Source organism: Spermophilus citellus, assembly GCF_964194105.1.
Source record: "Spermophilus citellus genome assembly, chromosome: 2".
NCBI lineage: Eukaryota > Metazoa > Chordata > Mammalia > Rodentia > Sciuridae > Spermophilus > Spermophilus citellus.
Genome location: NC_138183.1, coordinates 3,494,240 through 3,518,655, shown reverse-complemented (window position 1 = coordinate 3,518,655; position 24,416 = coordinate 3,494,240). Strand labels below are relative to the sequence as shown.

General features: G+C 61.8%; 1 protein-coding gene across 2 annotated transcripts in view; it reads left to right on the top strand.

Annotated features, from left to right (window-relative positions):
• Positions 1-3,470: 3,470 nt before the first annotated feature.
• Positions 3,471-24,416, top strand: part of ADAMTSL2 (ADAMTS like 2) — a 32,875-nt gene continuing 11,929 nt past the window's right edge. Inside the window, exons 1-11 of one of the 2 annotated variants that reach the window (XM_081279405.1) lie at positions 3,476-3,802; positions 5,437-5,527; positions 6,050-6,177; positions 6,963-7,038; positions 8,173-8,275; positions 8,945-9,090; positions 9,198-9,321; positions 11,500-11,580; positions 13,830-14,005; positions 20,925-21,270; positions 22,276-22,648. In XM_081279405.1, coding sequence (XP_081135531.1) covers positions 5,438-5,527; positions 6,050-6,177; positions 6,963-7,038; positions 8,173-8,275; positions 8,945-9,090; positions 9,198-9,321; positions 11,500-11,580; positions 13,830-14,005; positions 20,925-21,270; positions 22,276-22,648 — 1,643 coding nt within the window. In that variant the 5' untranslated portion in view covers positions 3,476-3,802; position 5,437. Of the gene's footprint in view, positions 3,803-5,436; positions 5,528-6,049; positions 6,178-6,962; positions 7,039-8,172; positions 8,276-8,944; positions 9,091-9,197; positions 9,322-11,499; positions 11,581-13,829; positions 14,006-20,924; positions 21,271-22,275; positions 22,649-24,416 lie in introns of both variants that reach the window. The other variant, XM_081279406.1, reaches the window with a different exon arrangement.

The following is a 24,416-nucleotide window of genomic DNA, read 5'->3' as shown; positions in this document are numbered from 1 at the left end:
AAGCCAGAAAGCCGTGGGCGCCTGGAGGCCTGAGGGAGCTGGGGGAGCTGGCCACTGGCTGCACCCTTGTCCCTGCCGTGGCCCCCGCTCTTGCCTGCCCTGGCTTGATTCTCCACAGCAGATCTTTCAGATTTCCTCAGAGCTTGGCTCCTGAACCTGCCAGCCCTTTACAGAGACCCTTCGCTGAGAAAGGGGCATTATGAACTCGGGGTTCCGGAGACCCTGGGCTCCAGGCCCAGTGGGCAGGCCTGCCTCTTACCTGGCCCTGTGCTGGACTCACAGCCTTGAGGCCAGGCAGCACTGTGTGGCTGTGAGTCAGCTCCAGCCACACTGTGGCCTCGGTTTCCTTCTCTGTCTGGACATGACCATATGGCCTGGTGTGGTTTTGTCAGGGTTGAGGAAAATGGCATAAGGAAACCCAGGGCCCAGGGTCCAGGAATACGGCTGCCCTGGCCCTGCTGCGGCCTCCTTCGGGATCAGCTCATGAACTCACATGCACTCCCCACAGCCCCGCGTGGAGACCGCCTCCCGGCCCCATTGTACAACTGAGAAAGCTAAAGCCCAGAGAGTCTTTCAACGTGCCCAGAGTCACCCTGATGGAAAGACTAAGATGGGATTATAACCCAGGAAGCCTGGCTTCCGGCCAGACCAAGACATAGGTAGGACACCCGGCATGGCCATCATGGTCACCTGAAGACCAGCTGCTCTCCACAGGGCGGGGCCTCCAGGTGCTGCCTCCCAAGGGTGGGCTCCAAGGCCTGGGCTGGCCTGCTGGTCCTGTGGGCTCTGGAAGGAGTCTGTGGGTCTGGCTGTGGGGTCTCTGTCCTCTGGGGCTCTCTTCTGATGCTTCCCTGTGCAGGACAAGCCTCAGCTCCTAGTGAGGCTGTGTCCACCCCTGGGCACCTCCCAAGTGGTCATCTGGTGACCTGCTGGCCTCTTTTACCCCAGCCTCTTCAGTCCCCCATCTTGGTCTCTTCACCCTCTTGGCATCCCCCAGAAACGTGTCTGCCATCTCATTCCCAAGCTCCTCCCCTGATATCTGGAGAGCTCCGGTGCCAGCAGTTTCCATCTAAGACAGGGGCCCTCCCCAGTGCCAGGGCCACATGGCCGCGGCCCCTCGTGAGGGATCTGGGCCTGGGGGAGAGTAGAGAGAGGTGCTGCTCCCGCATGCCCTGGGGACAAGCAGTCCCCGGCATATGCCACCGCTGGACCAACCCGTAGTGATGGAGGACCGCTGTGGGCCAGCCATCTGGAACGGAGAGGCAAAGCTCCCGCTCATGGGTCCCAGCTGCAGGTCAGGGAGACAGTTCCGCCATACAGAGTGCCAGTCCCCTGAAAGGCTCCCTGAGGAGGTGGCCTTGAACAAGCAGCCAGAGTGGGGCTGAGCCTGTGGAGATGGTGCTGAGGGGGCTCCAGGGGGAAGGGCAGGGGCCAGACGGGTGGCCTGGCACAGTTAGCTCCTTAGTGACTGCAGGCTACCCAAGCCCCAGGCACAGCACTGTGGAGGGAGGGGCCCAGGATGCAGGACCCCTGGGCTGGCTTCGCGGGGGATGAGTGGGGCTGGAGCAAGATGCAGGGCCCTGTTCAGAGGCAGGGGAAGCGCTCTCCTCACCCCAGCGCTCACTCCCATTCACCTCTAAAGTTTGCATGTTAGTGTTGCCTTTCTATGGGCACAGGAGAACTTCGAAGGGCGAGTTCCTGCCTTTACAGGTACCGGGGACCCCCCTGGGGACAGAGGACAACAGCTGTTGCTGGATAGAGTGGGTTGGGAGGACAGCTAAGAACCTGACCTGGGAGGAGGTGGGAGGAAGGGCTTTGGGGGCTTGGATCTGGGGGCTTCTGGAGGTCAGGTGTGGGGAGCTGTGGGGAGCTGAGTCCTGGAGGGTCATACACCTGGAGAGGTCACAAAACTAGGGGTTCTGGCTCCAAAGGCCGGTCTCCTAGGTGGCCAGGCTGCAGCTTGGGCTGTCCCGCCAAGCCAAGGGAAGACGCTGGGGGTGGTGGTGTTGGTCGACTGTGGGCTCCTCCCAAGGGAAACCGTTAGTCACTCTGGCACTGGTGGGGTGTGGGCACCAGAAGTGCCAGGAGAGCTCATGGTCTGTGCCAGGGCCTACGGGACTTGGGGGAGGAGAGCGGGGCAGCAGAGGCGTCCATGTCCCTGAAGGGACCAGCATGTGCGTGTCTGCCTTATACACATGGCCCTGTGCCAGCTGTGGGTGACAGGTCCCAGCATGTCTGTGCTGTGGCACACTGACCGCAGGGGGCAGCGTGGGTCTAGGCTAGGGTTAGGGTCAAGGTCCGGGTGACTGGGAGCCACACACATCCCAGCCGCTGCAGCAGGAGATGCTGGAGCCCCCCACCCCCGACACCCCTGCCCCCGAGGAGGAGCCAGTGCCTAGAGAACCAGCCGACAGGGGTGGGGGGGTCCCCGCTGTGTGCTGCTGATAAATATGGCCTCGGGCCTGTCACTCAAAGTCACCAAGCCTCAGCTTGTCATCTGCAAGACGCAGAAAACAGAGATGCTGACCTTGTAGCTCTAGGCTCTTAGAGAGGCTCAGCTCGGGGTGTGAGCCTGGATTAGCATCCCTGTTATCCTAGCTGCTCTTTCCTGATCTTTCTAGCTAGTGGTCAGATACAAGGCTGAACTTGCTGAGGATGCGACTCTTAGTTAACCAAGGAAGTAGCTGAAAGAGCTCATTCTGCAGCAGAGCGGACGGAGGTTGAGAGGAGGGAGTGTCTTCCAAGCACCACCTATGACATCTGTGGCAGAGAGACAGAGGCATGGGTGAAAGGGCTCAGAGGGCCTTCCAAGCATTGTCCTGGTTTCTGTCCCGAGGCTGGAGGTGCCTGTTCTCCAGGAGAGGGCTGGGGAGCCTGGTGTGTGAGGGCAAGTCCCTTGCCCTCAGGGTCTGCCAGGCTTCCTAGTGGGGCTGGCACAGGCTCAGCAGGAGCAGGGGCCTGGAGCCCCAGGCTGGCCTGCCAGGGGCTGCCCAGCTGGCGCTGAACATCTGCAGAGTTCCCTTCTCTGCCCGCCAACCCTGTCTCTTCCAGCCGTCTGCTCTCAGGCCGTGGGCACATCAGTCGATCCCTGGAGCCCGAGGCTGCACCCTGGCTGGGTCTCCCTCAGCCTCTCACCTGCTTAGGTCTCTGCATCTCAGGACAAACTCTCTGGGGCTGGTGGCTGGCTGGGACCTCAGTCTTTCCCTCTGTGAGAGGGGCTGCCAGCGGGGTGCCGCCCGCACCCTGCCCCGTCTGCAGGAGTGGCAGGGCTGGGCCCCTGGAGCAGAAGCCAGACACCCCAGCTTCTCCAGTGACCTCAGGGTTGGGGCAGCTCCGTCTGGACACACGACATGTGCTCCCCGCTCGGGACTGGGCAGGCGGGCCTCCCTGCTTGCTGCTCCCGGGGCCGCGGCGGCAGCAGCCAGCAGGCAGCTGGGCCGGCCTGGCCGGGCTCCAGAGGCGCAGAGCGGGTTAAAGTGTGCGCCAGGCCAGCCGGCGGCGGGCGGGGGAGCGGCCTGGTGGGAAGTGTGAGTTCCTCCCCGTCTGCCTCACAGCTATAAAGGCGGCTGCGGCCTGGGAGCCGCCACTGGGCTGAGTCCCCTCCCGGGAACCCCCTCCCTTGGATGCTCTTTGAAGTGGGAGAGGGAGGCGGCCTGGAGGCGGGGCCAGAGGGAGGCCGAGCCCCCGCTCCGCCAGGCCCTCCCCGCACAGCACACCTGGCTGCCCGGGTCCCTGTCTGCGGCGTCTGCCTGCCAGCTCTCACCCCTTTCTCTGGGAGGACAACCTGCTGACCCCAGGCCAGGTAGGCCACCTTGTCCCCATCTCCCTCATGTCTCAGCCTCCTGGAGGCATGACCTGCAGTCCTCCCAGGCCAGTCAACTGCTCAGAGTGGGACTGGGAGCTGGGCGTCCTCCAGCACCCCTGGGAGCCCCCCTGGGTGGGGGGCAGCCCTGCCCAGCACAACACAGGTGGTGCCTCAGCCTCAGCTGCAGCCCACACTGCGGACCCTTCTGCTCTCTGGTTGCTGTTTGGGGACCCCTGGGAGAGACGGATCCCGGGTGAGCTGGGCCTGACCAGAGCCAGCGGCGTCTGGGGGCCTTAATGAAAACCAAGCATGAGGCCTGCTCGGCACCTGTCTTTAGCGGCTGGCAGGGCTGGGGCACCAGTGAGCCACCAGGACAGCTCTGGGCACCGAGCTGGTGCAAGGCTGGGGCACAGCTGGAGATCGCGGGGGAGGGGAGGTCAGTGGGGCTGGGTTGGTGGCTGCGCTGGTAGCATGGGGCCTTGGGGCTCTGGGTCCTGACTCCAGGGGGCATGCCACAGGCTTCGGGTGGAGGGTGTGTTGGCTAGGTCAGGACACCTGCAGGTGCTGGACTGCCAGGGAAGAGGAGTTGGAGCTGCGGGGGTAAGGGTAAGGGGCCACTCTGGAGCTGGCTTCTGGGTGGGGGTGATTTGCATACCCTCTCCCCCTGGAATTTGCTGGACGTGGGACGAGTCTTACATTTGCTCAGAGGCTGGAGCCAATCGCTTGCCTTGCTGTGTGGTTTTGGACCAGTTGGTTTCTCCCTCTGGACTCTGGGCTTAGTGGTTCCTGAGTCCCCTTCTTGGACTCACTGGCAAGAGACATTCACCTCAGACAAACCCTGGGCAGAGGCCATGAGTCCCTGCTCTTCTCTTTAGGGCAGGGTGCCTGTTGGGGATAAGGTGGGGTGGGGATAGAGCCCAGGGGCTGGGAGCTCCCCTCGATTTGATTGGATTTGACCCCTTGCAGGTGTTCTGGGCCAGAGGCGTGACTTGCGGGGAGGAGTAGGCTGCTTGGTCCTGGCCACTGGCACAATGGCTCAATCTGCACTTCCTCCAGGCCTCTCTCTGATTCCATCTCAGGCCGGAGGGACACAGATAGCCGGGCTGTGTGCCGAGTGCCAGCTGCCGCTGGATGCCTCTTCCTGAGAATGAGCCAGGGTGGTGAAGCTGTGGCCTCCCCGAGGCCACATGGACAGGGCAAGGGGAGGCAGGGAAGAAAGGGCTGGGCAAAGCCCCCGGCCACCTCCTTGCCCTCTGCAACTCCCTCTGGCCAAGGCGGAGCCCGGGGCCCCTCCCCCTGCCCTGGCCTCCAGCTGCCTGCACCATCCCTGGTTTCCTGACAGCCATTCTCCAGGGAGCACCAGTGTTCAGAGCCCAGCATGGCCGCTTCCTGGGTGCCCTCAGCTCACAGGTGGCCTGGGCCCGGCATGCACACCACCCCTCTATCCCCAAGCCCAGGCAGGCCTCTAATGGCTCACAGAGTTCCTTCTTGCTGAGCCCAGATGGATGGCTTGGCCTCTCCCTGTGTGGCCTGCCAGGCGGCCACTACCACCCAATCCCAGGCAGGCTGGCAGCTTGGGGCACTGGGCAACCCTGAAGGGCTTTTCTCCAAAGCAGTGCCTTGCTTCCTAGGATGGACGGTGGACAGTGGCATTCGTACTGGGCCTGGTGCCTGCTGGCCCTGGCAGTTGTGTCTGGGGGTGCAGCGTCCACTGAAGCCTCGGTGAGTAGGCTGTCATTATCAGGCCCCACCCCGAACCTCAGGTGCTATGGTCACTTCCAAACGGATGGCTTTGGAGGGGCTCTGTGACAGGCGTGGGGTATCTGCCTGGGTCCCAGAGCCCCTGGGGCCTGAGAAACCCATCCACAGAGCCAGTCAGATCAGCCCCTCAGCTGAGGCTCTGGCCACCGTGTGTCAGGGTGCAGCCGAGGGTGGCCGGGTGCCTCCCCTCCAGCAATGCCCTGGACCAAGGCGTGTGCTGGGGGGCACGTGTCCTGCAGATGCATGGGCAGGCTGTGCAGAAGCAAGTGCGGCTGGTCGAGTGAGGCCCCTGGAGCCCTCCAAGCCCCCAGATGTTCAGATCTTAAGACAGGACATGGCCTGGCACTAGGGAGTCACTCCAGAACACCTTGCAGACCCGAGCCTGGCACTGTGTGGCCAGCAGGATCCCTCAGGCCCAGGGTCAGGCCTGTCCTGCTGGGCACTTGAGCCCCTCGCTGACCGTCTGTGGGGCCTCTCACCCAGGACAACAGCCTGGAGGGGGGTGCCGATGCCACCACTTACTGGTGGGGGGAGTGGACCAAGTGGACGGCGTGCTCCCGCAGCTGCGGGGGTGGGGTGATGTCCCAGGAGCGGCACTGCCTGCAGCAGAGGTGTGAGCTTGGCGCGGCCGTGGAGGGGGGTGGCGCATGGGGTGGGGCAGCTGGTGGGCGAGGTACCGGGGTGGGCAGCTGGGCCTGGTGGCTCCTATACTGGGGGATCTCATGTTTGAGGAAGTCAGGGTCAGTCTCCCACTGGCTGCTGCCAGGGACACAGCTTCTGCTGGGTCCTAAAGTTGTGTTAGAGCTCACCATGCTCCTCGGTCCCAGGGTGCCTCTCACGGGAGACGGGGAGGTTTCTAAGGCTTGCCATTGAGGGGTGAGACCCTCGTCTCTTCTGAAGGTCCCAGCTGAGTGGAACAGGCAGGAGCAAGTGCAGGACCATAAGCCCTCACTATCAGGCGGACTTGGATTTGAGTTTTTCCTCTGCTACTTTCTTTCTGGCTGTGTGACCTTGGGCAAGTCACGTCACTTTCTCTGAGTTTTCTCGTCTGTAGCATGGGGAACTTGCTGGAGCTCCCTCATGCTTCTGAGTACATACGAGGAGACCATGTGTTTTCTGCATCAGCACAGCACCAAGTGCGTGGCGAATGCAGTGCCCTTATAGATTCTGTGTAGTATCATCCTGTGCTGTGCTGGGGCTCTAGGAACCAATTGATCATTGTCCTTGCCAGGCCTGGGGTGGAGCAGGAGTCAAGTGGGAGGGAGGAGCCCCGACCCCAGCAGGGAGAGTTGGGCGCCGGGGCTCTTAAGGGCGGTGGCCCTCCCTGAAGGGGTGTTGGGCCTGCAGCTCCTGCTCCGGCTCTGGCTCAACACCCCGCACCCCGCCTTCCTGCCAGGAGGAAGTCTGTCCCAGGTGCTGGCAACAGGACCTGCACGGGCACATCCAGGCGACACCAGCTCTGCAGAGTGCAGGTGAGGCTGCCCGCCTTCCCCTGCTTTCAGGCAGGTCCCACTTGGCACCCTATGTCTTGTCGCCCTGGCCCCCTGGCGTGCCTCCTGGGCCTGCCCTTCAGGAAGAACCAGGATGGGGTTGACGACCAGGCTCAGACTGAGCTCCCTTGGGGGTCAGACTACTGTGTCATGCCCACTGTCCTCTGGGCATGTGTGGGACGGCTGGACTTGCTGAGGCTCCCGTGACTTCCAGTGGGGCCCGAGGGCTGGGGGCACTGCCTGCAATCGTGGGCCAGGTGCTCCTGGGTGGACCGTGGCTTCCTCGTCCCCGCCTGTAAGATAGCCCTACTGGGCTGCTCTTTGGGGCTCGTCCAGCTCCTGTGCCCCTCGAGCTCTCTTCTGCTCCCAGGTGCCCCCAGCCTCTGCCTCTTCCTTAGCCTTGTGCCGGGAACCAGGGTGGTGGAGCAGGAGCGCTGCCTCTGGGCGGCCAGTCTTCTCTCAGTGGGGCCAAAGTCAGTCTGAACACGAAGGCCCGCAGGCCCAAGGGCAGCTGGGACATGGGGTCCTGGAGCTGGCTCCTTCGGGCTGCTGGGCAGGCCTGGGCCAGGCAGGCAGAGTGGCTGGGGGTTCCCATGTGTGCTCCAGCCCCTCTGGGATGGCCTTCTCTGGGTCCACATTCCTCCTGGGACGGTGCTGCCATTTGCCAGCTCCTGATGGAGACACCTCAGCACAGTCCAGCCCCAGCATAACTAAGCCGGCCCCTGGGATAGGGTCTCCCTCTGCCTTGGGTCCTCCTCTGTGGAGTCAAGTCCCCCCTCCTGATTTGGTTCCCATGCATGGCCAGCAATGGTGCTAGGATGTTGTAGGTGCCTTGGGGACACCTGCACCCGTGTCTGCCTGAGGAAGGAGAGCAGGGGAGGGCAGTGTGGTCAGGGCCATGGCGCCCATCCCCTCCACTGTGGCTAGGTGGAGGCCAGGTGAGGAGGACCACCTCCCTATGGTGGTGGGAGAGAGGGAGCCCCAGCGAGGGCATGAGAGGTTGCTATGGGCTGTGGCCCTTAGGGGAGTCCCGCCGCAGCCTCTTCCTGCTCAGACTGGACTAAGGTGCCCCCTGGGGCCAAGTCCCTCCTGGAGCCCCCACCTCTCCCTTCCCAGGAGTGTCCACCAGACGGGAGGAGCTTCCGAGAGGAGCAGTGCGTCTCCTTCAATTCCCGAGTGTTCGACGGGCGGGCATACCAGTGGAAGCCCCTGTACCCTGGTACTTACAGCCCTGCGGACCTACCAGGTGGGGGGGTGGCCTTGTAGTCCCAGGACTATCTGATGGTGGGGGCGAGGCCTGGAACAGGGGTCCGGAGGTTGTGGTGGCAGCTGTGGAGCCTGAGCACAGTCCAGGTCTCCTGCCCCAAGGCCTGGAGGTCTCCTGTCCCGAACCGTGGCCTTACCCGGGACAGTTCCTGGAGCTGAGTTTCCTGCAGCCTGGCTTCAGGGTCAGCACACTTCCCGCTCACTGGCTCCTGGCTTGGACAGGAACCAGCCCAGACAATCCCAAGCAGGGACTGGCTACAGTCCCAGGTCCCACAGGGCCTGTGGGTGTAGTGGCCATCTCCCCGTCTTTCTCTCTCTGGGGCTGGGGGCAGGTTGTCCAGGCAACAATGTAAATGAGTTAGCCTGTCCTGCTCCTGGGGAAAGCGCTGGGCCGGGGTCTCAGGCGTGGCCCCCACTAACAGGAGGCAGAAGCCAGAACCAGGAAGCCTGGATTGGGCTGGATAATCTGCATCGTGGTCCATTTCTGCCACTGAGACCCTGGGCAGACCCGTTCTGCCCTCCAGACCTTGGCGGGGAGGGTGCTGTCTCAGCAGGAGGAAGGGGGGAAGACCCTGGAGTCCAGCACCCCCTCCCCACCGAGACCCCCTCCCTCGTCCCCCAGATGACTACGTCCACATCTCCAGCAAGCCGTGCGACCTGCACTGCACCACTGTGGACGGCCAGCGGCAGCTCATGGTCCCCGCCCGGGATGGCACATCCTGCAAGCTCACCGACCTGCGAGGGGTTTGCGTGTCTGGAAAATGTGAGGTTGTTAAACATTATAGCAAAGTACGCTGCTCTCACGCCGTCCAGGGCAGCGGCGGCCCGGCCCCGCCACGGCGCCCTCCCATGGCCATCTCCCTTGCTTCTTGCAGCCCATCGGCTGTGACGGGGTGCTCTTCTCCACCCACACGCTGGATAAGTGTGGCGTCTGCCAGGGTGACGGGAGCAGCTGCACTCACGTGACAGGCAACTACCGCAAGGGCAACGCCCACCTTGGTGAGTGCCGGGCACCTTCAGACGAGTTCTTTCGAGTTCTTCCCTCTCGGGCCACCTGAGTGTCCACCAGGTGCAGGGGCTGGCCCCACACTGAGACCCCTCTGACCGGCACCTATTGTGTGCCAGAAGGCAGTTGGCATGGGGACTATATCTGAGCTACGAAGCAGCCTGCAGGGAAGTGTTGCTGCCACCCGTAAAAGAGAGAAACTGAGGCACGGGCCCCAGCCCCAGAGCTGCTGTGAGAGTTGACCCTGAGCATGCCAGCTCCTGGGGCCCACCTCTCAGGGGCTCCCCTCACCTGTGAATGGACTCCAATCCAGAGCCCCTGGCCCCTGGGAGTGCCTGAACCTCTTCAAAGGCATGTTTATATCCAGCTCTGGTCTGGCTGGGGGTCTGTGTGTGTGACAGGCCTTTCTACTCTTGGTCAGAGGTCACTTCTATCACTGTGTCAGGTGTCCACTGAAATCCATGTGCCATTGAGCTGGTTTAGCACAGCCTCCTGGTTGGGGAGCTTGAAGCCCACTAGGCAGGTGGGGAAACTGAGGCCCAGAGTGGGCATTACCTGCCCAGGGTCCTCCAGCGAGTCTGGGCTAGAACCAACCCTGTCAGGGTCACTGTGGGGTCCAGGTGGTGGAGGATGGTCCACCCCTGCACCAGGGGTAATTATGGAGTTAGTGTGGCTTCCAGAAGGTCCCGGGGGAGAGTGCTGGAGAGGGTGGGACTTGGACACGCAGCTAGGGCAGGGCATGCTGGACAGGGCTGGGGAAAGGGGGGGTGGTTGGGCAGCGCAGCCAGACCGGGGTGTGAATTATGCATGTTGAGCGCTTGCCAGGTGCGATGGGCAGAGGCCCTTGCCTTGGCGGCCTTGCTGTGGGAGGGGCCGTGTATAGCCGTTGGAGGGTGCCTGTCCCTCCCCTCGTCTCACCAACCTGCTTGCATGGCCTTGGGCTGGACCTGGGGCATGGAGGCGGGGCCTGTGGTCACACAGTGCATCTGCTTCAGGGCACCCAGGACGTGCTGGGGTCATGGGGCTGCAGCCACAGACAGGAGGCACGCCCAGGGGAGTCCCCCACCAGGAAGGAGCAGGAACAGTCCCAGCTAATTCTGGGGTGCCCCAGGCTGGCAGGGCACTGAATCAGGTCTGGCCCGCGTTAACTCTTCCATGCCTCGTGACGTCGCTCCTCGGCAGGCAGAATTGCTGCTCGAAGCTGCCAAGACGAGCAAAGGGGGCGGGCGGCATGACCTGGCTGTAGTCGCTTAGTCACAGAGCTGGGCTGGCTCTGACTGAGCCCTCACTCCCTGGACCCCCAAGTGCTCACTGTGAACCATGGGCCCAGCCAGAGCCTTCAGGGACCTGGGAGGGTGGGCAAGCCCAGCCTGGCCTGCAGGAGCAGCTCGCCTGGGTGACAGAGACTCTGGGTGACAGAGGCACGTGGACTCTGCTGCTGCCCACAGGGAACCCAGGACGGGAGTGCCAACCCCTGCAGGCCCTGCCTTCCTGGGCCCCTGGCCCCTGTGGCAGACGTCCCTGTTCAAGGGTTGTTCAATCCCCTGTCCTCACAGGGTGTGCCCCCAGCCCCCAACCCCTCAAGCCCTGGGTGGTTTGCAGGACTCTATGGCTTCCCCTCCTTCCTAGGGACGTGGGTAAGAGACTGAGCAGGCTGAGGTGCCCTCAGACGGACTGAGAGGCCCGGTGCTGGGAAGGCTGGGCCCTCAGGGTCCTCGTGGCCTTGCCATCAGGGTGACGCTCTGAGGAGATGGGATTAACAGTGATGATGTGCCATCCTGGAGAGGACGGTGCTGAGCCTGTGTGCAGACGAGGGCACCGAGGCCTGAGGGCCCAGCGATCATCCCGGCCCCTTGGGTGATGCGTGGCCATGAGACTGAAGCCCACGGGCTCCAGTGTGTTAAGGTCCCTGAGGTACACAGAGTCCCTCCCCCAGCGGGGCTGGAGCTGGCCCCAGTGAGGAAGGGGCTGGCCTGTGGGCTCACTGGGAACAGGCTGGCCAGGTCAGGGGCTGACAGGAGGCTCAGCCTCGGGGACAGCACAGGGCATTTCAGGGGACCAGGGGAATGGACCAGCCCCTAGACCACTCCCCTCACCTGCCGGCAGCTGCCACCAAGGTAGCCTTCCTCAGGAGAGGTGACGGTGGCTTACTGACTTCCATCTGCCTCCAGGTTACTCTCTGGTGACGCACATCCCTGCTGGCGCCCGGGACATCCAGATTGTGGAGCGGAAGAAGTCGGCCGACGTGCTGGGTGAGCTGCCGGGTGGTGGGCAGTGTCTAGGGGTGAGGAACCTTCCTTTGGGAGGGGGATGGACAGCAGTGTGGCCCCAGAGCCAGGGTGGCAGTGGCCATGGGGGATCCTGGGGAAGCCAGCCTCTCCCTCCTGCGCAGAAGGTCTTTGTACTCAGAGCTGCTGGACAGGGACAGGGTTGTGGCCTTGGGTGGTGGATTCCCTGTCACTAGAGAGGCTGACCCAGCCAAAGCTGGGGGTGCTGGAGGTGGGGTCCCTGTAGGGTGCAAGGAGTGAGTCTCAGGAGGTGACAGGTCAGGTAGGGCTGAGAGGAGGAAGGTAGCCAGTCCAGGGTCCTGAGTGACAGAGAATCAGAGGTGGGATTGAGCCAGGCTGGGGCCTCGTGTCGCTCTGCCCCACCGTCCCCAGTGGGAAGCAGGGGCTTGGCGGGGAGGCTGCTGCCTTGAGGTGTGTTGGAGCTGTTTGCAGAGTGGCCAGGTGGTGAGGCCCTATCTTGGTGACACATTTTGGATGGGCTCTCTGTGAGGCCAGAAGCTCCATCTGGCAATGTGTCATGTCCACACCCCCAGGCAGTAGGCTGAGTGGATTCCCTGTCACTGCCAAGGCAGGCAGGTGCTGATACCTGTGAGCTGCCCTGCCCTGGGCCCAGGCTGTGTTGGGAGCTGCTCCCCAGCACAGGCCCAGCCTGCTCCTGACCCGTGCTCCCTCCCGCTGCCTCCCTTCCCCATGCCTCACAGTGAGAGCCAGGACTCTGGGGATGCTGGAAAGGGGAGGGGCTTTGCTGAAAGTCCTCAGCTTGGGACCCAGCCTTGTCCCTGCTGCCCCTGCCCAGATGCCCTGGGTGGGAGCTCTGTGCACCCCCTGGAAGGAGCATCCAGTCACTGCAGGTCTGCAGCTGCTGGCCCCAGGTGTCACCACCCTGGGGGCTGCTCTGGACAGAGCCTAGGAGCTGGGCCCCTTGCCAGGCCAGTTGCTCTGTTGCTTGCTGGATGGGGAGCGGCGAGGCCAGGACAGGCCGTGTTCTCTGGGCTGGCTGCAAAGTCTCATTCTTGAAACAGAATCGTGGAGACGCCAAGGGCAGCCTTGGAGAGCTGGGGAGCCGCAGGAAGGAAGGTCCTCACTGTCAGGAAATAGGCTTTGGAAGCGAGCCCCAGCTGAACCCTGGGCGCGTACCTGGAAGCTGAGCCTCGGAGCTGAGCCGAGACAGCCAGGCCTTGGCAGAACGTGGACTTTGCGTTATTTTCTGACGTTGTTACGTTAAGGGTGCTTTTCATGCAGACACGTCCTGCTTGTTGCGTCTGTCTGATAATAAATTAATTGCCCCGGCTCCTCTGTTCAGATTGCATCAGCGACTTTGGAAGCTGTTCTCCTCTGGCAGGCTGGTTCCTGGAACTGGCTTTAAGGACACCCTTTGGAAGACAGAGTGTCCCTGAGTGCTGAGTCTGCCTCCTCCCTCCTGTCCCTGTTCCTGGAGGATCTGAGGGCCTCAGCTCGCCCTCCAAGCCCAGAGAGGACCAGCTCCAAGCAGGCAGTCCCTTGGCCTTGGAGCACAGGGAGACAGGCTGCTGGGGGGTTCAAGCACATTCCTCTGCCCTGAGCTTCCAGCTGGCTCCAATCAGGCCCTGGGAGTGTCCACCCACACCCACCTCAGGGAGAGGGTGACAGAACGGGCCCAGGCTGCCCTGTGGCCTGGTTGGACCCCAGCAGGCCTCAGCCCAGCCTGGGTGGACAGGCTGGTTGGATGGTCAGAGGGACAGAATTGGTCCCTGAAGAGGGCACAGCTGGTCAGCCTGGTGTGGTCCCCAGGAAGGGCCTGGTAGACCGTGTCTGCACCAGCTAGGTCAGGGCTGTAGTGTCACTGCTTTGGGCACTGGATAAGGCACTGATGTCCCCTTCTTACCACCAGGATAGAAGCTGAAGCCCCTCAGCTCCTCAATGGCAGTTGGGAGAACTGGCCCAGGGTGTCCCTGGCTGGCGATTCTAGCTGTCCCAACGAGTCTGTGGTGTTTATTTAGGCTGATAGGAAAGTGCGTATGCACCTCTTCAGCACTGACTGGCCAGGGGCATGTGCTGGCCACAGTGTCTGTCTGATCCTCCAGGTGACATGAAGCTTCCTGTCTCTGTGGCATTTAGGGAAGGGCTGGGGGGCTGGCTGTGACTCCCTGAGGAAGTGGTGCCAGCTCCCTGCCCCTCATTCCTCCCTCTTGCCCGTCTGTTGGCCCACGTGACCTGGTGGCTTTGCCTTTCAGCTCTTGCGGATGAAGCTGGCTTCTACTTCTTTAATGGCAACTACAAAGTGGACAGCCCCAAGAACTTCAACATCGCGGGCACCGTGGTCAAGTACCGGCGGCCCATGGACGTCTATGAGACCGGCATCGAGTACATTGTGGCTCAGGGGCCCACCAACCAGGGTCTGAATGTCATGGTGCGTGTCCCCAGGAGGCGGGGACCACAGGGATTGTGGGGCTGCCCCTCAGAGTCACTGGCAAGGGCCTGTGGGCCAGTGGTCCCCATGGTCTTCCACGTGCACACTCATGGTGCATGGCGGATGCTTAGACCGGGGCTCTTTCCTTCAATCACTGAGACCCTTGCTCACTAGCCCCCCCACCCTGTTCCCTTCCTCATTCATTCACTCAGCCTCCCATCAACTCATCAACTCATTGACCCACGCACTTGCCCCTCAATCACTTGCTCTCACTCAATATCCTATACATCCATCTGTACACCCATCCACCCACCTATCCATCTGTCCATCCCTTCATCCACCTATTCATCCATCAGTCTGCCCATTCATCCTTTCACCCATCCATCCACTCATCTATCCATCTATTCACTCATCCACCTACCAACTATTCACACATCTACTCATCTACCCATCCATCCATCCACCCATCTAAATAGCATCCATCCATCCCCCATCCATTCTCCATCCGTCTCTCCATCCATCCATCCCTCACCCACCCACCCATCTCCCCACCTATCTCCCATCCATCCATCCCTCACCCACCCATCTTCCCACCCATCTCCCATCCATCCATCCCTCACCCACCCATCCCCCACCCATCCCCCCACCCATCATTCAGCATGGCTGCGCCTTCCTTGCTGGCTGGCACTATGGGCAATGCTGTGCTGATCCATTCTCTGGTCATCAGGAGCCTCCCAGGGAGCTAAGGCTTGGTCCATGCCCATTGCACAGTTGAGGGCTTTATGCCCCCCGTCTAGTTCCATGCTGCCCCATTGTCACTGTGGTGTTTGTGCCAGGTTCCCAAGGCTGGGGGACCAGAGCAGTTCTTGTAGCCCTGGCCCTCACCTGACCCTGCCTCCACTGGATGCTCAGGACTTGGGGGGCTGGCTCAGGGTCCCAGCAGCGGGCAGGGGAGTTTGGCCTATGCATGCTGCTTGTCACAGTTTTCCATGGCTGGCATCTGGAGATGCCAGGGACAGGAGGTTCTGGGGCTATTAAGGCCAGCAAGCATTTGGGAGTGCTGCAGGACTGAAAGCCACACACCCTCTGGGTCTGGCTTTTCATCCCCCGCCATGGCCAGTTTTCATGGCCTCATGTTGTAGGTGCAGAAACTGGGCATAGGGAGGCTGGCGACTTGCCCAGTGATGGACTCATAGCAGCACCCCTGGGGTTCAAGCAGCCCTGCCTGGAGTCGGAGCCAGTGTCCCCTGGAGGCATCTCTAATCAGGGTGCCCCCCACACTGCCTTCAGAATTTCACGGGCTGGTATATTTCTGTGCCTGTGCTCGCCTGGCCTTTCCTGGAGCCTTCCTGAGATAGACTGGCCCCCGGCAGGAGGAACAGTGCCAGGGGCTAGGGTCCCCAGAAATAGCTCAAGGCTGGAGGTCCCATGCAGGTGGCTGGGGAGGGTCTTGGAAGCAGTGCTGGGGGGAGGGCTGGCTCAGGACTGGAGCTGTGGGCTGCGGCCCAGGCACAAGCGACTCTCAGCCCATCCCTCCAGGTCAGCGTGAACTTGAGCGTGGCCTTTGTGGAGTTGCTGGGTGCAGTTGTTCCTAGGGAGGGGTTGGCCTTGGGGAGAGAGCTCCCTCTGGCTGAGCCTGGGGTGGGGCTCAACGTCCACGGCCCCTGCAGTAAGCCCCTGAGGGTGAGAGCGGGGCGCACCAGGCAGCCACTGCGGCCCACGGACCCTGCTGGGCTCTCTGCTCCTGTGCTCCCTCTGCAGGGAGCTGTCCTCTCCAGCTCCAGTGGGATGAACTGTGGCTGGCCTGGGGGCCACAACCCATGCCCCTGGCTTCCCTCTTCCCTACCTGCTTCAAATCCCCCCGCACATGACTGGCACCTCTGCTAATTTTAGTGACTTTCCTGGTGAGGTGATTCTGGTCTCCATGGTGTTCTCGATTCCAAGGCCGCTGCCCTCGTCCAGACCCCATCAACACTGGGCAGCAGGCCAGGCACAGTGTGCACACTGGTAATCCCAGACTCCTGGGAAGCTGAGGCAGGAGGATTACAAGTTCGAGATCAGCCTCGGCAACTCAGCGAGGTCCTGAGCAACTCAGAGAGACCCTGTTTCTAAATAAAAAATAAAAAGGGCTGGGGATGTGGCTCAGTGGGAAAGTGTCCCTGGATCAAAAAAAAAAAATTGGGCAACAGGATACCAGGGGAGGCCCAGGAGGATGGGTCAGCAGGCCCAGGGTCATGTGGTGTCCTTCTCTGCTCCCCACAGTTGGGGTCAGTTACCCTGCCAGGATGGCCATTTCTTTCTTTTGGAGACAAGGTGCCCACAGAGACCAGGTGGCAACCATAACTTACAGTTTAAGGAGACAGGCTGAGTATTTTGGTGGCCCCACTCCCATGAGGGTCTCGGCACCCCAGGTCCTGCAGGGCTGGGGCGTGCAAGGCCCCAGGCAGGTGGCCGCTGGGAGTCCCAGCCCTGCTGCTTCTGCCTCCTGTGTCATCAGCCATGGAGTCCACCTACTGGGACCACGTGCCATGTCACAGATGTAGCCGTGGCAAGGGGCCTGTCACTGTGCCTCCTTTGTGGCCCTGGCTTTGCCATGGAGCAGATCCCCTGCCCATGTCAGTGTCTACGTCAACCTATCTTGTGTCGAAACCTCTGTGAGCCCGGGGGGAGCCCTGTGAGGGCAGCCAGCTTGCCCCCCAGCAGCGGAGTGGCCAGCTCTGTGCTGGTGCCAGCAGGGTGTGCTCTGCCAGGGGAAGTGGCTGAGTACCCCTGGCCATACACACCCTTGGCCATGCGTGATTTCCACCCTGTGTAACCAAGAAAGCCATTCTACTTGCCCGCGGCTGCTCAGCAGCTCTTACACGTCAGCGGTGTCCCTGTGTGCTAAGCACTAATGACCAGGTGAGGACCCGCACCCCAGGACAGCCGGGTCCAGGAGTGCACCAGGAAGTCCCCTGGACTTTTCCCTCCAGGCTGCTGACCAGCCAGCCAAGCTCTCCACATGGCCCATGATGCTGGCCTTCCTGCTCACAGGCCATGCTCCTGGTCAGCCTGTGCCCCTCGGTGGCCAAGTGGTCCTGCCAGGAGGGTTTCCTACACCCCTGAGGGAGAGTTCAGTGAATCGGATCCTCACACCGTGCTGGCTTCTCCACACCAAGTTCAGGCACTTCCTGCCCCCCACTTGGTAGCCAGGGTACCTCCTGCAGCCCCTGAGAGCTCAGAGTTGTGCTGGTGCAGGAGTCTTGGGTGGTGGCTGTCTGGGACACTGCCAGTGCAGCCTGGATCGGCTGTGGCACAGCTGTCCCATAAGAACTATGGAGTTGAGAGAGCTCACGACCTGACTTTCTTCTCTGGCTGCCTGGCTGTCCCCATCCTGTCGCCGCAGGGGTCCGGCCCCAAGGATGGCGGGTGTTTAAATGAGAAGATGGCATGGCTGGCTCCTGAACCCCGGGGTCTATGCTATGATGTCCCCCTGGGCTTGCCAGAACTGCCACATGACATGCTTCCCCACACACCTCTGTTCCCCTGGGGTCTGCCAGTTCCTGTGGCCCAAGTGGCCAACTGTGTGCGTCACGGCCTGGACCTGCCTCAGAGCCCTCTGTACTCAGCATGCCACTCAGTGCTCTCTCCTTCTCTCCCTTTCTCCCTCCCTCTCCCTCTCTCCTTCTTTCTCTCCGGCCCCCCCTCCTCTCTCTCTCTCCTCTCTCCCTCTCTTTCTCCCTCTCTCCTCCTCTCCCTCTCTCCCTCTCTCTCCCCCTCCCTCTCTCCTTCCTCCTCTCCCTCCCTCTCTCCTTCCACCTGTTTCTCCCTCTCTCCTCCCCCCCTCTTTCTCCCTCTCTCCTCCTCTCCCTCTCCCTCAGTACTGGGGATTGAACCCAGGGATGCTTTACCACCGAGCCACATCCCTGGACCTTTTTCTTTTTTCTTTTGAGACAGGGTCTCACTAAGTTGCTTAGGGCCTCTCTCAGTGGCTGAGGCTGGCCTGAAACCCGCAATCCTCCAGCCTCAGCCTCCTAGGTGACTTGGATTACAGGCTCGTGCCACTGTGCCCAGCGAGCTGGCAGCTATGTTGCCAGTGGGTGGGCTGGACTGAGGAAGAGACCCTCCCCAGGATTCTTCCCCGTGGTGGAGGTGTGTGCCGCTATGGTTTTCCTTCCGCTCCCAAGGGGATGTCCTGGTGTGTCCTACCCCACTGGACCCTGAAGTTCCTGCCAATGGGGCTGAGGGCGCCGAGTCTTCCCAGGGCTGAACCCGTGGCCCTCTGGAGGACGTGGGCTTCACCAGGGCCTCCAGTGGCTCCTGTTTCTCCTCTGGTCTGAAAAACACGATGGCACCAATACAGAGGGCCAATGTGTGTCCTGGGGAGTGGTCCTTTCCCTCTGAACTGTCTTCAAGAGCAGGAGCGGGGAGTCAAGGTAGGCCCGGTCACAGCTGTGCACATATGCTGCTGTCCCCTCATGGGGATGGAAACTGCTTCCGGCCCTCTCCCCCATGGCATGAGAAGAGCCTACCTGCTGGTCAACGGCCAGGTGGGCTCAACCCACGTTCATCTGCTCTAGAAAAGACACCGTGCTGGTCGCCAAGCCGCAGGGCTGCTGTGACAGCCTCCTAGGTGACTTGGATTACAGGCTCAGGCCACTGTGCCCGGCGAGCTGGCAGCTATGTCACCAGTGGGTGGGCTGGACTGACGGTCCTAGATGAGGAAGAGACCCTCCCCAGGATTCTTCCTGTGTTCTGGTGACAGACAGGCTGTCTCCTTCTGTAGGAGCAAACCACAGGACTCTGCACAGGTAGACGGGCTCCCAGCTCTGCACCCTTGGGTCCTGAGGCTGGCACTGCCCTGTGGCCTCCTGCAGGCCATGGCACTGTCTTGGACGGGGTTGGACAGAGTCTTGTGCTACCTTCTGCACCATGGCTCTCACCCCACGAGTCAGGGACCCAGTGGGAGGTCCCACCAATGGTGACCCACTGGGGACAGGGGAGCCTGAGGCCTGAGCCACACTCTAGTTGTTACCACCACGAGCTTGCACGGTCCAGGAATGATGGTGCTCTGAGTCCCTAGTTGGTGTCCCTAGTTGGTGATGGCAACTTGGACCCTGGTTCTAGCATGTGGACCCACCTCTGCAAGGAAGTCAACCTGGTAAATGGCTTCGACCTTTGGGAAGGAAGCGGGGTCATCCCCGCACACCCTTTGGGTTCCTCCTGGGGCCGGGCTGTGCACCCACTTGGAGATTCTGGCTGAGAACTGGCTTAGGGAGCAGGGCAGGAGCCTGGCACTCCTTGGGGCAGTGCCCCCCTCTCCACACCTGAGTTCCTTGGTGGACAGATTGAACTGGGCCTTTTCTGTCCCCTGGTCTTTCTCTAAGGGGCCCTTTTTCCTGTTAGCCATGCACAAAGGTCTCTGTGGACCAGGCCCCCACCAACTGCCTTGACCATTTCAGGATCCAGTCACTCCATGGCTGCTGGGGATGTAAGAGCATCTTCTGCCACCAGCATCTTCCTGGCCTGGGAGACACAGGAGACACTGTACTGTCCCTCCAAGGGACGCTGGAATCATTTTCCACTGTGTTTCTTTTCACTCCTATGAATAGAATGTCCTCAGACCTTCCAGCAGAAGCTGGTCATCTGGTGTGTTGACCAGCCTCTGGGCCGTTCTTCCCTGATCTGCCACAGCTGGGGGCACTTGCTCTTCACTGTGGGGGCCACGAGGTAGCATGTCCACCCTTCTCCCTCGTGGGTGCCAGCGGGCACCCCCTTTGGTATGAGTGCGCCCCAGCTCCTGTGCTGGCTGTGAGAGTCTGTGAGTGATGTCCTTTCCCCTGGACTTCCCTAGGAGTGTAGATGGGGATTGACCTCAGCTGTTGGTCTGGTGGTCAGGTGAAGGGAGGCTGGGCCAGTTCCTGGGGGCCCCAGGATGGTGTCGTCACTCAGAGGGAGCACCAGATTTCACAGGGTGGAACTGGCCTCTCTGGGCCCGAAGATTCAAGGAAGTCCATGTTTTCAGGCACTTGGGTCAGCCCCCACACCCACGTCCTGCGATCCTCTCCCGGCCTGACCCTGCCCTAGGTGTAGTGGAAGGCAGGGTGAGAAGGCAGCCTCTGGTTCTCTGGCCTCCTCCACCTTCTCTGCCCTGCAGCTGCAGAAAGTGAGGGCTCCCTCGTGGTGTCCACGCGTGGCCCTAGAGGGTGGGATTCGGCTGCCCCAGCCAACTCCCAAAACCTCAAGACGTTGCCCACAGCGTGTCTTCTCCTGTGGGGGCCCTCTCACCAGGTACAGCTGCCTCCGTGCTCCATGCCCCCCCACCTCGGGCAGGCCTGTGGCCCTGGTGGCCAGGTGATGCTGCTCCTAAATCCATTTCCAAGGACCACTCCTGGGTTCAGGGAGGAGCCTATGGACAGAGGCTGTGGAGACCCTCCTGGGGAGGTGCTGCAGGAGCCCCTGGTGGGGGAGGCGGAGCTGCCTCCAGTCTCCACAGAGGTCTCACCTGCCTGCAGGGAGCTCTGCACTCCTCTGGCCCCCCAAGGCTGTCCCAAATTGGGGAGAGACTGGGTCTTTGCATCCTCCATGGGCCTGCTCCGGGGGCCTGGGGAGAAGGCCCGTGGGAGTATTGCTCGGGATCTCTGTTCCATGGTGACGATAAAGTGCAGGTTGGGCTGTAGTTGGCTTCAATACCTAAAGATTCTAGACATGGACATTGCCCATCACCAAGGTGGACGGCACCCAGTGCCCCTGCCTTGGTGTGCCCTGTTCATGGTCCTTGGACAGTGCTCCCCCAGGCCTTGGGGAAGGCAGCATTCTTGGGTCAACCTCGATTCCCTGGGTGGGACTCGGCAGGGGGCCAGGGCAACTGGGTCCCGAAGGGTGTATGGCGAAGGGCTGGGGGGCAGAGAAGGAGCTGGGTCCACTTCTCCTTTCCCAGGTGTGGAATCAGAACGGCAAGAGCCCCTCCATCACCTTCGAGTACACACTGCTGCAGCCGCATGCGCACAGCCTGCAGCGGCCCCTCTACTTCAGCTTCCCCGAGCCCGCCTCCGCCAGTGCGGAGAGCCAGGAGCTGGGCGCCGGGCTGCTGGGCTTCATGAGACACAACGGCTCACTCTACGGCCAGGCCTCCTCGGAGCGGCTGGGCCTGGACAACCGGCTGTTCAGTGCCACGGGCCCAGAGGTGGAGCTGGGCCTGCGCAGGGGCCAGGAGACCAACGAGGTGTGCGAGCCGGCCAGCGGCGGGGCCTGCCAGGGGCCCCCGAGGAGCAAGGGCTTCCAAGGTAACAAGGGAGAATGTGGGTCGGGGTCCCTGGGGACAGTCTCTGGCTCAGGGCCCTTCACCCCTGTGAGGCCTGCTGAGGAGAGCCAGGGTGCTCACACACCCTCTCTGGGCCGGCCCAGTGCCGAAGACTCTCCCTGACCTGCTCCCGCACGTTCTTCGAGTAGCCAGTATTTCCTTGGGAGGAACGACTGGGCAGGCTCTCAGATTCCCAGATCCTTTAGTCCTTCACACAGAATCGCGTGGCATTTGCACAGGGCCTGCGCGTGCACTGGGAGTGCTGTGGGTGCTCTGGGTGAGACGGTGCACGCACCATGTCAGCAAGGGCCACTCTGTGCCAAGAAAGCGTTCATCCCTCTTCAGTGCAGAAGCCGTGTCCTCCCAAGGAGTTTTGATCCATGGTTTATTGAATCTCAGGACGTGGGACCACAGATGCTAGCTGTAGGTCCATGGTCATGAGGGTCTGACAGAGGAGGACACTGAGGCTCAGGGAGAGGAAGTGCCCTGGCCCAGTCCAGCACCCACCCACCCTGCAGGAGTTGGGAGTCAGGCTCGGCCAGCCTGCCTCGCGGCTCACGAGGCGAGCTCTGGGCTCATCTGTGCACATCCCGTGGGCTGCAGCCGTGGCTGGCGGGCACTTCTCGCCTGGGGCTGCAGCCCTCTCTCCCCTCTGCCTGGGTTTTTACTTGGCCATCTCCTTGGGATCTCTGTGTCTCTGTGTGGCGAGGGCCCACCCCAAATGACTTCAAAGGGGACCCTTACACCAACAAGGACACTCTTTCCAAGCCAAATCACATGCTGAGGGTCCAGATGGGCTGGATGAGAAACCCTCTCCAACCCACTGTGGAGGCCTCTCTGTAGAGATGATCTTGACCTTCTGGGCATGTCCTAGCCCCCTTGGCCCAGGGAGGGCCTCTCTGACATAAATCGTCTTATGTGTAGGATTTATAAGGATGGCCTGGCAGTCAAGATTAAAGTCATAGACCGCCCGTCTCTCTCTCTCTAGACCATAACGCCACAGGGACAGCTCTCTTGGGCGACAACGATGACCAAGAGGTGGACACCCATTTTACCCCCCGGGAGTTCCTCTCTGCCAATGCCATCTCCGACCAGCTCCTGGGCACAGGCTCTGACTCTAAGGAGTTCGCCCTCAATGAGACCATGAACAGCATCTTTGCCCAGGGCGGCCTTCGGAGCCCCGCTGCTGACAGCCTCTATGTGGACTATGAGGAGAACGAGGGGGCTGCTCCCTTCCTGGTCAATGGGTCCTACTTGGAGCTGAGCAGTGACAGGCTCTCCAACACCTCCTCGGAGGCCCCGTTCCCCAACACCAGTGCCAGCCTCCCCGCCATGGCCGGGAACAGGACCCACAAGGCTAGGTAGGAGGCATGTCCCTTGCCCTGTCCACCCCTCTGGGGTGGAGTCACCACAGGGGGGCTGACCCAAGGGCTGGTGACGTGGGGGGTAAGTGGGAGAGAGCACTCCTTCCCCAGGTCCTGGAAGGCCACCCTGTGGGTCTCAGCATGAGCTCAGAGGCCTGGGCTGTGTGTCCTCCCCTAAAGTTAGGGCCCTGGGTCAGGTGTGCCTGGCAATGGCTGCCCAGGTGTTCCCAGCCTTGACTCCCATCCACGCCACTGACACTGGAGGAAGGAGGCTGGCAGTCCTGAGCCTGCCCCTGAGCCGGCGAAGGGGCCCGGTGTCCATGCACAGGGGCATATGCAGTGGCCACACCACCCTTAGCCTGAGGCTCCTGGGGCTCGGAGAGGGAAGTGACACCTTCACTCTGAGCGCCTGGGGTCTGGACAGTCACGGAACACAGGCTGCCAGACACGAGCAGGGTTCCAGGCCGCCCCGAACACGGAGCCTCCGCTCAACCTCCACCGCAGCCAGAGAGAAGGTGGGGGGCCCAGGGGCTCCTCAACCAAGGGGCAGACCTGGAATCAGGGATTAGGATGGGCTGGAGCTGCAGCTGCCATGCACCTGGCCCAGAGTCCAGCCATGGCTGGGGACACCTGGGAAGTCAAGGCTGGGGATGCCTGGGCAGCCACAGGTGGGGACAGTGGGCAGCCATGGCTGGGGACTCCTGAGCAGTCAGGGCTAGAGACACCTGGACAGTCAGGGCTGGGGACTCCTGGACATCAGGGCTGGGCCTGGAGAATGGAGCCTCTCTGTGTCAGAGCTGACGGGAGCAGGTAGCCCAGCTCTGCAGTCAGTGCTAAGGACAGACCCTGGTGACAAGCCTCTGGACCGAAGTGGCCACCCTCCAGGTGCAGGGCTTCCCAGAACCCCCGGTGGGCAGTGGGGCTGGTGTCAGCGTCTGGAGCCAGGCACAGCAGCCCAGGGCAGCAGGGACGGGATGTCGGCTGAGCCGCTGGCTTTCATTTTTTTTTCTGGTGGCCCACCCAAACCCCAACTTCAGAGCCCCGCCCCCAGGTCCTGTGGTGCTGAGGTCAGGGTCTTTGAAACTGGGGAACGGGGTTTGTGGGAGATTTGGGGTCACTTTTGGGTGATGGGGTTTGAGTGACTCCTCACCCATCTGCAGGGTGGTAGAAGGAGCCTCCCAGGAGCCAGGGGCTCTGGGTGTTGTTTCCTCAAACTGAGACACCCTGGGCATGGCCGGTGGACTCTGGGGGGTTCCTTTTTTTGGTGTGGGGCCTGCTCTTGCCCCTCCTCCCACCTGGCCACACAGGGCTGCCTGCTCACCCTGACCCTGCACCCTCACAGTTTCCGGGGCCTGGGCCTCTGCCCACTCAGCAGGACCTGGTGATCGATAGGGAGTGATAGATTTTGCCTTGGGGGTACAGGATCTGAGTCCAACCAGAGTCGGAAGGCACCTGCCCGTGTGACCCGGCCAGTCCCTCCGCACTGCCAGCCCTGTCTCGGGCCAGGGCCCCCTCCCCTCCCAGAGCGCGCAGTGATCACGGCGTTTCTGCGGTGAAGCACAGCAAGGGCTCGGTACAGAGAGGTTACTGGTAATGAATGGAGCCTCCAAGGTGGAGGGACCTCCAAGATGTGTGGCTCAGGACTGTGAAGGTGGCCAGCTGTCTGGTGCCCAAGCCCTCTGTGCAGGTTTATCAGGATGGCACAGAGACCCTCTCTTTAATTCGGCTTACGCCTCAGGAAATCTCAGGAAATGCAGGCGCCGTG